Source organism: Mirounga angustirostris, unplaced genomic scaffold, assembly GCF_029215605.1.
Source record: "Mirounga angustirostris isolate CCGP_5_RB_7025 unplaced genomic scaffold, mMirAng1.0.hap1 SCAF_9, whole genome shotgun sequence".
Classification (NCBI taxonomy): domain Eukaryota; kingdom Metazoa; phylum Chordata; class Mammalia; order Carnivora; family Phocidae; genus Mirounga; species Mirounga angustirostris.
The window spans coordinates 70811400-70825149 of NW_026991717.1; the positions used below are offsets into that span (position 1 = coordinate 70811400).

Sequence of the window (13750 nt, forward strand, 5' to 3'; positions counted from 1 at the left end):
CTTCCTAGTAATTTTTAAGTTTTCTGGCAAACTTCTTGTGAGGTCTGATTAAACAGTCATTATTTTTCATTGAAATGAAAAGACTTGCGCTAAAGCAGAATTTCACCCCATCACTTTCATATTGTCCATTTGTTCTGTGATATTAGTATCATCTTCAAATCATAGTTTCTTAATAATAATGTCTTTAAGGCCTATGTCCATTTTAGATGGTTAGTTTAGTTAAGACTGAATAATAATTCTAAATCCACTTATAATTCAAGGATAAGTTTGGTAAGTCATTATGCAGAAACCAAAAAAGAGTGAGGGGCTCTGTGGATGTCCTTGTACTGTAGAACCCCTACTCTTCCTCCACAAACCTGAACTCTCATATGTGCCGTGTACCATACGACACACGGACTAGGTGACCCTAGGGGTGTGATCTGTATGGTTAAATATTGGGAAAATCCTTTCTTTTTTTCTTTTTTCTTTTTCTTTTTTTTTTAAAGATTTTATTTATTTATTTGACGGAGAGAGACACAGCGAGAGCAGGAACACAAGCGAGGGGAGTGGGAGAAGGAGAAGCAGGCTTCCCGCGGAGCAGGGAGCCTGATGCGGGGCTCGATCCCAGGACCCTGGGATCATGACCTGAGCCGAAGGCAGACGCTTAACGACTGAGCCACCCAGGCGCCCCATGGGAAAATCCTTTCTTTTAGACGAGGGAAACCATAACTAGGAGGTGTGATATTTTTCCTGGGTACCCCCAGAGGTGCATTCGGACCACTGTAGAGACATGGCCTATCAGCCCCCAGCCCCACCCCCAGGCACTAGCAGCAGCTTTTGTCAAGAGAGTGGTGGTGCCTTTTTTTAAGGTGATGTAAGTCTCATTTGAATTACAGCTAGAAGCTTCCAGCCTTCTGGAAGTCCTGCGGTTCTCGAGTCATAATTCTGTTCACAAGCTGTATAGAACAATTAGGTTGTGTACACGATGTAAATGATGGGTGACAACTCATAAACTATTACATCCTTTGTCAGCTCATAAATTGTTCTCAACTGTTGCTACGTATGAGAGGTTTTCTAGATCATTTAGATAAGAAATTAAGTCCAATATCATATAAATAAATTGAACATTTATCCTTCAGACTGAGAAGTTCACTGATTTCATTCAAAAAAAACTGTTAATGAGGGGTGCCTGGGTGGCTCAGTCATTAAGCGTCTGCCTTCGGCTCAGGTCATGATCCCAGGGTCCTGGGATCGAACCCCACATCGGGCTCCCTGCTCCACTGGAAGCCTGCTTCTCCCTCTCCCACTCCCCCTGCTTGTGTTCCCTCTCTCGCTGTCTCTCTCTGTCAAATAAATAAATTTTAAAAATAAAAAAAAACTGTTAATGAGTTATTAATGAGCCCTGTGGTCTCCAAAGAGGGGTCTGTATATCTAATTACATTTTGTCTTATATTTTATTCATATATTTATATTTTTTATATTTTATTTACATACTTTCAGATCTATATTTATAAAATTATATTTTATGTATTTCCTAAAGTACATAATTCTTTAGTACATATATAAAATTGTTTAAATTATATATACACACATTCTGATGTGTGCAAAACTTTTTTTGCAATATATGATCAAAAAACTCTGGAGACCAGTGGATTAGACTATGGGCATTAGACTCAGTCTATACTTAAAATGAATCGTTGAACACTGCATCAAGAACTAATTATGTACTATACAGTGGCTAACTGAACATAATAAAAAAAAAGAAATCTTTACTGCCTAGAACACTTATGATTCCATTAATATTAAACTACATGCAAATGAAAAAAAATAAAATAAAAGCTCTATTGAAGTTGAAAAAAAAAAAGACTCAGCCTAGATAAATGACACAATTTTAATTTTCAAGGGCAGAGGGAGGAAGTAGAGATGACACATACCAGGATCAGCTACACATCCTGGCTGCCATCCCAGCTACTTTATCCTGTTCCACCCAAGGTATCAAATGTTGGGGAAGAGGCTGTCAGGCATGGGTGTGTGCATGTGTGTGTTTTTTTGTTTTTTTTACAATTTTATTTATTTATTTGACAGAGAGAGACACAGTGAGAGAGGGAACACAAGCAGGGGGAGTGGGAGAGGGAGAAGCAGGCTTCCCGCGGAGCAGGGAGCCCGATGCGGGGCTCGATCCCAGGACCCTGAGATCATGACCTGAGCCAAAGGCAGACGCTTAATGACTGAGCCACCCAGGCGCCCCGCATGTGTATGTTTTAATTCCCATGTGATTCTGATGCCTATACCCCCAGCGACAACCACAGAGTGAGGGCAGTGACAGATAAGCAGCTGAGAATTCAGGCTGCCCTGAGCACAATCCGCACGTGGCAGTTTGCAGAGAAAGAGATTTAAAAAAAAACAAAAAACTGGGGCTTCTGAAAGTCACAAACTCTACAGCAAGATGTTTTTCAACAGACAGAACTTGACTTGAAATTTTCAAAGATGAAAGAGGACATAAAAAAAGACAGAACAGAAAGAGCCTTGTAGAGTTAAAAATAAATTAACAACAACAACAAAAAGAGACAAACAGAAGACTGAAATAACTTGGGCCTCCCGATTTAATTTTTTTTTTCTCTTTATCAGTATGGGCAAATTACCTAAAATGTCCATGTCCTAACTACGGGTTCCTGCGGAGATTCCAATATGCCAGTCCTCCCTTGATTGGATGACTTACCCAATATGATACAGGTGAAATCAGAGAGAAGGTACCACTTTTGTCCTGTGTTCATCAAGGCTTGTGCATCACCTACCCACATCGGGAATAATGATCTCCCTATGATGCCAGAGCCACTCAAAGCGGGCACCACCGGTCCACTTGGGCGTGGTCGACGGCAAACCTCACAAATCCAGTCACTTTCAGTGAGGCAACCACCAGGCAAGAGAATAACTGTATCATGCCATGGAAATTAAGTCAGGGTCCAACATGTAGAGGTGTGAATGGGGAAGAGAGGAAGGGAATATATGATCAAAGTTACTCTACCAATGAGATCCTCCCAGACAGAAGCTTTGTTCCCCCGCAGGCTCAGCTCCCGCTCCCAGGTCTCTGGCCGAGGAAGCTTCATCCGCTTCCCAGCTCTGCTAGAATCCCATGGCCCAGGGAGGCGACTTCGAGAAAACATTTGTAGGTTGGAGGGGTACCTGGGACAGAAGAGGAAAAGCTTATCATTTCAAAGCCAGCTGAAAGTAACTCAGAAAAGGAAAGGTCAGTCAGTCAAAGCCAGTGCTTGCCCCTAATGTTGCTGGGGTCAGAACTACAGGCGCCAGGGCCGTGGAGGCTGAAAAGCCACGGGGTCACCCAGGTGGAAGGGGTGTTCAGGGTGTGTCTTCTCACCTGTAGCCCAGCAAGGCTTGGACGTGCTGAGCAGGCTCCCGGATGTGCAGTCGCCGTACTAACTTCTTGAGAGTGAACCTCGGCTGCTTCTTTTTCTCTGGCACTGCGTTGTAGGTCTCCTCAAACTGTGGAAATATCCCCCAAGTCCCACAGTGGTCATTTAATCTACAACAATAGTCACTTGCTCCAGAAATCAGAACCGCAGACCTCCTATACCTATGAGGTAATTTCTTCCCCCAAAGTAGATGTGGGCAAAGAGCAGGAATAGGGGGCAAAAGTCTCCCCCAGGGAGCAACAAGCTTCCTGCAGTGAGCATACCATAGCAGCTCTTTGGGGTCATGTGTTTCATGTACACAAGATTGAACTATCAATAGTTAACATGGGATAATTGGCTTGTGAAAAACAAGATGGGGATGGAATGAACAGAGAACATCTTGTCCTTAGAGGGAGGGAAAAGAAAAGCAGCTTTTATTCAAATCACTGAGACTTGGAGGAGGAGATAAATGGAGGTATCAGCACAATGCAAGCTGTGAGGAGTGAAAAAACTGAAAGAAGTTGGCTTTCTATGGTATCTTCCATGGTAGAATCTTCTATGGCAGAAGAGCTAAGTTTGGGATATATTATTAGGATGAAGAGAAAAGATCAGTTGACCAACTGAGAATGTGTTCTCTTGTAACACCACCATATTATTTTCCTAATAATCTATTTTAATGATAATGATGTCGGTGATAGCTAACACTTATTAAGTGCCAGGTATTGTTAGAAATACTTTAAATTCAGGGAGCCTGGGTGGCTCAGGTCATGATCCCGGGGTCCTGGCATCAAGTCCCGCATTGGGCTTCCTGCTCAGCAGGGAGTCTGCTTCTCCCTTTCCCTCTGCTCCCAACTCATGCTCTCTCTCTCTCCGTCTCTCTAACAAAAATAAAATCTTAAAAAAAAAAGTACTCTAAATTCAATAACTGATTTAATCCTCGCAAAAACCCAATGAAGTACCCAATGAGGTGCTGCTATTATCTCCATTTTATATCTGAGGAAACTGAGGTAAGACAGGGTAAGTCATTTGGCTAAGGTTGCATAGCCAGCAAGTGGTGCTGGTGGGGGGATTTAAACCCAGGTCTAAATCCTGATTCTATGCTCTTAACCACAAAGTACAGTGCCTTATTTGTCATTAATGCAAAAGGTTTGGTTCGATTTTAAAACCTCCTATGGAAGGTAGATATTTCATACTTTATTTATTTATTTGAGAGAGTGTGTGTATGTGCAGGGGTGGGCGGGGAGCAGAGGGAGAAGGAGAGAGAACCTCAAGAAGACTCCCTGCTGGGGCGCCTGGGTGGCTCAGTCGTTAAGTGTCTGCCTCCGGCTCAGGTCATGATCCCAGGGTCCTGGGATCGAACCCCACATCAGGCTCCCTGCTCGACGGGAAGCCTGCTTCTCCCTCTCCCACTCCCCCTGCTTGCATTCCCTCTCTCGCTGTCTCTCTCTGTCAAATAAATAAATAAAATCTTCAAAAAAAAAAAAAAAGAAGACTCCCTGCTGTGTGAGGAGCCCAACACACAGGGCTCGATCCCATGACCCCAAGATCATGACCTGAGCCAAATCAAGAGTCAGATGCTTAAGCAACTGAGCCACCCACGTGCTCCTATTTCATACATTTTTAACTCACTTATTCAGCTGGACATGCCACCTGTCAGTAAATACCAAGGTGAGCAAAATGGGAAATAAAAGGAGCCTTTCCCAGTGCTCTCAAACCTGACCCCACAATCACAACTAAGAAATCCCCAGGTAGGAAATTGGCATGTGCGTACCACACCATTAGTATTTCTTTTTTTTTTTTTTTTTAAGATTTTATTTATTTGACAGTGAGAGAGACAGCAAGAGAGGGAACACAAGCAGGGGGAGTGGGAGAGGGAGAAGCAGACTTCCCGCAGAGCAGGGAGCCCGATGCGGGGTTCGATCCCAGGACCCTGGGATCATGACCTGAGCCGAAGGCAGCCGCTTAACTGACTGAGTCACCCAGGCGCCCCAGCCATTAGTATTTCTAAACCAAATGGAATTCCATGTCTAAATATCAGCTCAGAAAAGGTTTTACATGCACATATGGAACCCCAGAACAAGGCACTCACCTTCTTCTGTTCATCTTTAAGAGGCCTAAGGTACCTCGGCAAATATTTTTGTGTCTCAGAAAATGGGCGCCCTGTCTTCTGTAGGGACAGGAGAAGCAATTTCAAAATGGGAAAAGGAACTCGTCCTTGGAGAGAGCCATTCCAATAGTTCCAAAAGCCCCTCTCTACCAAAAAGGAAGCCAGCCAAGAAAGAGGTAGGCCCTGCCCTCTCTGCCTCCTGAGCTCTACTTGGCTCCTCTGCCTTTCTCTCCTTGATTTCTGGCGGAAGGAACATGTCAGATGTTTAGTGTGGGATCCCCCAGGGTCAGCATGTTCCTTTGACTGCCCCCCCCAACCCCGCCTTTCCAGAGACAAGGGGTCTGGCCTGTGAATGACCAGGTTGAGCAGGGACTGACTGGAGGGCGGGGAGGCGGGCGGGGGCGTCTCTTGGCCCGGTGCTTCCAAGGATTGTACTTAGCCAGCTGGTACTCATCAAACTGGGCAAATTTGTCAGTCATGGCAGCACGCAGGCAGGCAGGCAGGGGCGCCAGCTTGTCCTCCTCTCCTCCAGCCAGGTTCTACCAGAGAGGGAGGAAAGACCATCAGGAGTGAGACACAAACCAACCTTCTAAAACAAGGCCAGACCACTTGACGGGGTTAAATGAGAGCACAGAAGAAGGAGGTGATTTCCAGCCCCAGCTCTAAAGTGATCATTTCCATGATCCTGGGCCAGTTGGCAGACTTCTCCGATTCTCATCTCCTACATCGTAAACACGAATAAGACCAATTTTTCTCCAACTGTGGTCCAGCTCTTCTCAGTCACCTTCTCCCTACTGGGCAACCCAACCCGATCCGGGGAGAAGCTGTCCTGTCTGGGAAGCAAAGCTGAAGACAGCTGAGGGGAGGCGAAACTAGATGAGAATTTTCCATAGGGATGCAATGAGCAAAGGACAGGCAAGCAGTGAGAGCCAAAGGTCAGGGCACAGAGTGCCATACCTGGTAGAACTCGGCTACCTGGATCCAATCAGAAGGCAGCTGGACAACGGCACAGAAATAGCGTCGCAGGTGGGGGCGGCAGAGTGGCAAGAAGGCAGCAATGGCCAACACTTTGTTGGCCACAGTCCGACTGTTCAGCTGCTGCCTGGCGTACAGAGATGCCTAGGGCACAGGGTGGGGACAGTTGGCATCTCAGCCACTTGTCCCATAGCATCATGTCCTAAATTAACTTGCTCGCCTAATCCGCCTGCATAAAACCTTCTCTGACCCCTTCACGTTGTCTATAAAATAGAAAGCGCAAGCCTCCTGGCTTGGCACGCTACATCCTCCATAATCTAGCCCTTATCCACCTTTGCATCATGGCTTCTTCTGAGTCTACTGATCACCTCCCAAGTCAACCAGGTACGTAGAAGGCTTCCCACCATCAAGGTCTATTGAAAATCACCCAGGGTTCAAACTGCTGATTAAACCTGCCATCTTCCAAAGCTTCATAGAAAACACTCCCCCACCATTTCTCTGCTTCTGAAACATTCACTACCTACTACTCCGTTTGCATTTATGTGATACTTGGGAGTGTTCTGTTTCCCTAACAATATCATAAGCTCCTTAAGAGCCAGAGCCAAGGGGCGCCTGGGTGGCTCAGCCGTTAAGCGTCTGCCTTCGGCTCAGGTCATGATCCCAGGTCCTGGGATCGAGCCCTGCATCAGGCTCCCTGCTCCACGGGAAGCCTGCTTCTCCCTCTCCCACTCCCCCTGCTTGTGTTCCCTCTCTCTCTGTCAAATAAATAAATAAAATCTTTAAAAAAAAAAAAAAAGAGCCAGAGCCAAGTTTCATTATATCTGTTGAAATGACCCTCAAGGCCTAGCTTTGTGTACTTAGCCTGTGTACTTACTAAACAAATGAGCCCTAGTATATTCTTTCCCAATCTCATCTTCCCCTGCTCCTCAGAGAACCCCAGGGACTAGCCCTCAGACTCACCCAGAGATCCTACTCCCTTCCCACCAAGCTGGCCACCACCCCCCTCCCACACCATGGCCACAGTTCCTACCTCCCAGCTTCCCATTCCCAACCATCCCCTCCTTCACACCACAGTACCTTAAGGATGAACTCAGGCTCCAAGGGGGCAAGTTCACTACAGACTTCAAAGAGAGTACCTGAAGTCAGGTCAGCTGCATCTTCTATGTTTACCTTTGATGTCAGAGTGGAGCACAGCAAGCTTATGAGAACCATCTGAGAATCAGGAAAGAGAGGGGAAAAAGGATGAAAGAGGTAATGAGGACCAACTCAAGGCACCCACTCAGGCCGATTTATGAAATCAAGAGCAGAGAGAAATGACCCCACATTCAGAAAGATGTTTGTCCAACTGCAAGGTTAGAAAAGGTGATTAGGGAGTGAGAAATAAGAGCTGGGTGATGCCCTCCTTCCCCTTCCATCTGTGGAGGGGATCTGGTTCAGCCTTTGGTCACCACCCCTCCACACCACCTCACACCCTGCTCTCCACCATCATTAACCTCTCCCCAACTCTGGAACTTTTACCTTCTTGTCCTTAAGGGCCTGGTCAGTGGGCCCAGGATGAGATTCAGAGTCCCCAGCAGTGAGCTTCAGGACAGGCTCCTCTACCTTTTCCTCCTCTCCCAAGCTTAGATTATAAAAAGGCATTTGAACCTCTACCCATTCCTTCTCTTCTGGCATTTTCTCTTCTGAAGAGGAACAATGACCCTGAGGACAGTGGCAGTTATTAATCACATTGACATATCCGAAGGCAGATCTCTCAAACATAGACAGATCTGAAGGCAGATCCCAGGCACAGGAAGAGTCTACATCTGTCTTCCAGCACCGAAACTCCTCCTCCCTCCCCCTTCACATGCCAACATCCAACTCTCCCGGCTGACGGAGTGACACCTCACTGTCACACACACCCAACTCAACCTTCTGAGCCTTCGCTCAGACGCTTTGGGATCTTCCCCTGCTGTCATCTCCTTATTGATGCCACAGCCTAGGAGCCTGGGGCCCCTCACAACACACCTCCTATGATACTATTAAGATATTCTGGGTTCAGAAGAAAAAGGGCCAAGTCCCAGATCAATCCCCCAGCAACCGTGAGCTGCTTAACTTCTGAGTCTCAGCTTCTTCACTTCCTACTATCTACTTAATGGTGCCATTAGAAGACTAAACAAGTAATATATATATGGCTCTTTGCAAATCGCAAAGCCCTAAATAAATGTAAGATGGCACTAGTAATCCTGACAATGACCCTCTGAGATAGATTTTCATTGACCACATTTTAAAGGGGAAGAAATCAAGGCTTCAAAAGCTTAAGTCTTGGCCAAGGTTGTATGGCTTATGGTTGGCCGAGACAGTATAGCCTTTGCCTCAGTCTGAATCCCAAGTCCATACAGAAGGAAAGCGTGTTTGTCTACTGATTCTGCCCTGTGTGCTAAGTGTGCTTGTATAGACGTGTACAAGTGGACATACATTTACACGTGTACATACAGGGAAGCGGGCCCGGTATAGCAGATGCATCTCCTGCTTGATAAAAGCGCTTGATGGGCTGCTACTGCAACACCATGCTGCCCCTGCTCCTGAGCAGACGCTTTCTAAGGACAGGGCCTGTTTTGGCTCTGTTGTCCAGAATATCTGAACTTGATATGCAATAAAAGTAATGACGCTGAAGAAGACAGCCCAAGAGTCAAGGGCACCTCAGGAAGAAGCTCTGAGGACAGAAGTTATAGAGACACAGAGCAGCACAGAGGGTAAACTATGGCACCAAAGGCTAGGGACTAGGGCGTCCAACAGACATGGGTGGAGTCAGGATGAGTGCCTGGAGCTATTACCAAAGCTGTTTCAGGAGCTCTCTCTGTGGCAGAGACGGATTTCAAGGCCCTGGGGCGGCTGGGACAGCCTCGCTCCTCAGAGAGGCCCTGGGCCCTCCAGGTTGGAGGCTCAGAGAGTGGACAGTTGCTGATGTTCAGGCTACGCAGATCAGCTTGTACCAGGTGAGCTCTCTGGAGACAGTGAAGCAAGGGGCTGGTAGACACAGTACTTCTTAGAACAGAGAGTGTGGCCAGGCACCGGTTTTCTAAGGAGAGGATGTCTGGGTGGGCAGACACATGCCCATGTGGTTTCTCCATGGTCTTCAGGTCAGGAAGCGTGGCCAGGCACTGGTTTTCTAAGGAGAGGATGTCTGGGTGGGCAGACACATGCCCATGTGGCTTCTCCATGGTCTTCAGGTCAGGAAGTGTGGCCAGGCACTGGTTATCTAAGGAGAGGATGTCTGGGTGGGCAGACACATGCCCATGTGGTTTCTCCATGGTCTTCAGGTCAGGAAGTGTGGCCAGGCACTGGTTATCTAAGGAGAGGATGTCCGGGTGGGCAGATGCATGCCCATGGAGTTTCTCCATAGCTGGACCCCAACCAGTATATGCCTAGAAGGAGAGAAAGACAGGTCATGAGCTCCTGGGTACACTGGAGTGTGTTTGCACTGGGAGTATGTGTTTCCCATAGTCCTCCTGGTAATGTCAGTAACCTGCAGACAGGAAACAACCAATATTTCTTTTTCTAGGAGTGGGTTCATTCTAAGGATGTATTCAGAAAATATTATACAGAGAGAATGCAGGGAGCATTCTAAGTGAGAGGAGTAGGGAAAAGATAAGGCAGAAGCTGAAGAGCAGAGAAGTTTAAAAAAAAAAAAGTGCTGGAGACGAAAGGGACGGGTCTCCTCATGAAGGGGTAAAGGAGCCTCCTAGGGCTATTAGTGTGATTCCAACTAAGTATAGATTCTAAGTATAGATTCTAGATTCTTAGCTCTAGAGAAACAAATATTTTGATCAAGACGTCTATATTCACCAGCCTCAACTTCTTTGCCTCCTACTCACTGTTCAACCAACTAAATGGGATTCTGTCCCCCCTATTCCTCCAACGCTGTCCTCTTGGTTAACCAATGGAATTCTTGTTACTATGAGAACAGGCACATCTTGGCCCTTATCTTACCTCACTTCTCAAGCAGAACATGACACTGTTGCTCACTCTTTCATTGAAACTCTCTTTTCTCTTTGGCTGCCTTGGTGCCACTGTCTTGGTTTCCCTCATATCTCTGACCCCCTCTTCATGAAGGCTCTTTCCCACCATCGCTTGAATGCTGAAGCTCCTTAGAATTCTATTCTAGGGTGCCTGGGTGGCTCAGTTGGTTAAGCGACTGCCTTTGGCTCAGGTCATGATCCTGGAGTCCCTGGATCGAGTCCCGCATCGGGCTCCCTGCTTGGCAGGGAGTCTGCTTCTCCCTCTGACCCTCCCCCCTCTCATGTGCTCTCTCTCATTCTCTCTCAAATAAATAAATAAAATCTTAAAAAAAAAAAAAAAAAGAATTCTATTCTAATCCTGTACACTTGCCCAGGATAGGTGCCAAATAACATTTCTGTGCTGACAACTCATAAATTTATTCTTTGACCTAGATCTCATCTGAGCTTCATATTCATTTAACCATTTGCCTACTGGACATCTCCACTTGGAAGACTGAAAGATACTCAAAACTCCAGACCCCAAATGTATCCTCTTTCTCCCACTCTTCCTCAACTCTATTCCCTCTCCTTTCCCTACTCTGCTTACAGGGATATGGAGTGAAATAGACTTGAGTTTGAATCCTGATGGGACACTGAATCTACTTGGGCTGGTTACTTAAACTCTCTGTGCCTCAGTTTCCTCATCTACAAAATTGAGATAAATGCCTACCTCATAGAGTTGTTATAGGAATAAATAAAAATGTATTAAGCATTCAGAACAGTGCCTGGTAATTAGTAAGTGTTCAATAAATGGAAGCTATTGTTATTTGTTATTGTCATCCAGTAAACTACCAAATCCTATTGATTCTACTCCCTCAATGTCTCTCAAATCTATCCAATTCTCTCCATTCTGCTGGCCACTACCTTTGTTGAAACCCTCCTATCCATGTGGCACACAGTATATAGATCTGTCTAAAGCAGCTCCTCAATATATACCCCAGCCACCATTTACTACATCACCTTGTTTATTTTACCATGATAAAAAAATTATTTTGTTTGCTTACTTGCCTACTTGTGTCCTGTTTCTCCTTACTAAAATAAAACTCCCTGAGGGTCAGGGAGCTCCTCTGTCTGGTTCACCTCCGCATGGCCAGCATCACACACATAACCTGGCTTTTGATCCTCTCCCAGCCTCATCTCTTACTGCTACTCCCATTAAACTGCAGTCATACACGCTCTTTTAAGTTTATGAATTGCCAAGGTATCTCTTGACTTTGGATCTTTACACAGGCAGATGCCTAAAACACTCTTCCTTCTACCAAGAGCACTTCCTTCCCCAGCCCCTCCTTTAAGCAGTCCAAGTTCTACTTTCCTGCCACTCTGCAGGCCTCCATTTAATAGTCAGTTCCTCCAAGGAGCCTTTGCTGACAGGCAGCCCTAGTCTAATATACATGGCTCTCTCTATGTTCTCACCAACAGCAAACCTCCTCTGTCACGGAACACATTCCTTACATTGTAATTGCCTGTTTGTCTTTCCCCCACCAGACTATAAGTTCCTGAGGACAGAGACCCTTTTCACCTTGTTCACCATTTTTTCTATAACGCCTTGTCAGTGGGGTTTAAAGGCTTTTGAGAATCTGGTGAAAGCTGTATAACTTTTTCACAGAAAAACATGAGTATATACCATTTTGCACACCATTTTCAGGGAATCCATTCATGGATCTCCTAGAATCCCCATTAACTGCAAATTAAGAACCTCTGCCTGAGAAAATGCTTAAATTTATATCATTAGGAATGTATTTACTTATTTGGACAAGTGCTTATCTCCTATTTATGTTTAAGTATTTTAGGAATAAGTACGTTGTTAAGTCAATCACTTAGATCTTAATATACAAGAGCTGAGGGACAAGAATGCAGAATACTTCCAAGAAGACTTGAATAGATTGACAATCCAAAACTAGAAAAGACAATGATATCTCACCAGACACTAGTGCATCAGTGTGAACAAATTACATCAAGAATGATGGCCTCTGTGCCTACACACTTCCCTCGGGTCTTTGCACTATATAAGCTCCTAGGGAAAGGAGTGGGAAATCTCAGAACTGACTCAAGATATATCAAAGCAAAATAAAAAGTCTTACGATAGGGACGTCTGAGTGGCTCAGTCTGTTGGGCGTCTGCCTTTGGCTCAGGTCATGATCCCAGGGTCCTGGGATCCAGTCCCTCCGTCAGTCTCCTTGCTCAGCCGGGAGTCTGCTTCTCCCTCTGCCTACTGGTCCCCCTGCTTATTTTCTCTCTTTCTCTGACAAATAAATAAATAAAATCTTTTAAAAATGATAAATTTTTAAAGAGTCTTACAATAAAAACTAAGTTAACATAAAAATACAGTGAAATATTTTTTTTGCACCCTGGAGTTTGTGAAGGGAGATTCAGCGGGACTACAAACGAAAAGTAAAAATCCCATCTCCAGTTCCATTCCCCAGAGATGATCACTGCTAACAGTTCTGAAGGAACAGTTTCAGACACTTTTCTCTACATATACAAGTTTATCCCCCCGCCTTTTTTTTTTTTTTTTTTTGCATTACACAAAGAGGACCACGCTTTAGACACTATTCTGCACTCAGTATAACACATCTACCGCCGCTTTTAAGCGGGCTGATACTCTCCCGCCCAGCACACCCCGTTATTAGAAGCAGTGCGCGCACCACCTACTGCTCGGTACTGGCAGCCACTCTCCCTTCCAAGGAGCACACGGAGCAGAGGAGTGACTCATTCTCACGGGTCTCTTTCCGTGTCCTTGCATCCCCCGCCCCTGCCTCTCCCTCACGGTCTCCGCCGGCTCCCGCACTGTCCCTTTCACACCCACACCGCGTCCCGAGCAGCCCGGAGGACGCGGCGGGCAGAGGCTCCCGCCGGCGCGAGGCCCTCCCGACTCCCCCGAGCGTCCCAAGTGGCCGCGCTAGGCCCTTCCCGCCGGCTCCCCGCTGCCGAGCCCAGCGCCCGGCCCCAGGGCCCGCGCCAGCTTCTACCTGCACCCGGACCGTCCCCGGAACCCACGGCGCTGAAGACGGGGCTGACGGTCCTCGGCAGCAGGAAGCCGGGCCCGGCTCTCGGCTCCGCCAGTGGGCGGAGTGGAAGCCGGAGGAGGGGCGGGCGGGGAGGGGACGGCGCTCGGGCGGAAACGCGGCTCCGGCGCGACGCGGCGCCCACGGGGCTGGCCGCGAGCACCGGGCCGCGGGGAACTGAGCTGCCGGCCGGGATCAGAACCCGTGGAGGACGCGGCAGCCTCTCCGGGGCCT

At 46.8% G+C, this 13750-nt stretch overlaps 1 protein-coding gene across 23 annotated transcripts in view; it reads right to left on the bottom strand.

The window, feature by feature from the left end:
* Positions 1-13750, bottom strand: part of TEP1 (telomerase associated protein 1) — a 42062-nt gene extending 28312 nt beyond the window's left edge. For 10 of the 23 annotated variants that reach the window (XR_010405091.1, XR_010405090.1, XR_010405087.1 and 7 more), the window contains exons 1-10: positions 13481-13748; positions 12593-12753; positions 9288-9878; positions 7990-8172; positions 7549-7683; positions 6454-6615; positions 5874-6035; positions 5479-5736; positions 3356-3480; positions 3005-3162 (exon numbers count right to left, since the gene is read on the bottom strand). Coding sequence is in view for 5 of the 23 variants with exons in the window: in XM_064570732.1 (XP_064426802.1) it covers positions 3005-3162; positions 3356-3480; positions 5479-5736; positions 5874-6035; positions 6454-6615; positions 7549-7683; positions 7990-8172; positions 9288-9854 (1750 nt within the window). In the remaining 18 variants the exon portion in view is untranslated. Of the gene's footprint in view, positions 1-3004; positions 3163-3355; positions 3481-5478; positions 5737-5842; positions 6036-6453; positions 6616-7548; positions 7684-7989; positions 8173-9287; positions 9879-12592; positions 12754-13156; positions 13460-13480 lie in introns of those variants that run through there. The other 13 variants (XR_010405097.1, XR_010405095.1, XR_010405100.1 and 10 more) reach the window with 11 other exon arrangements.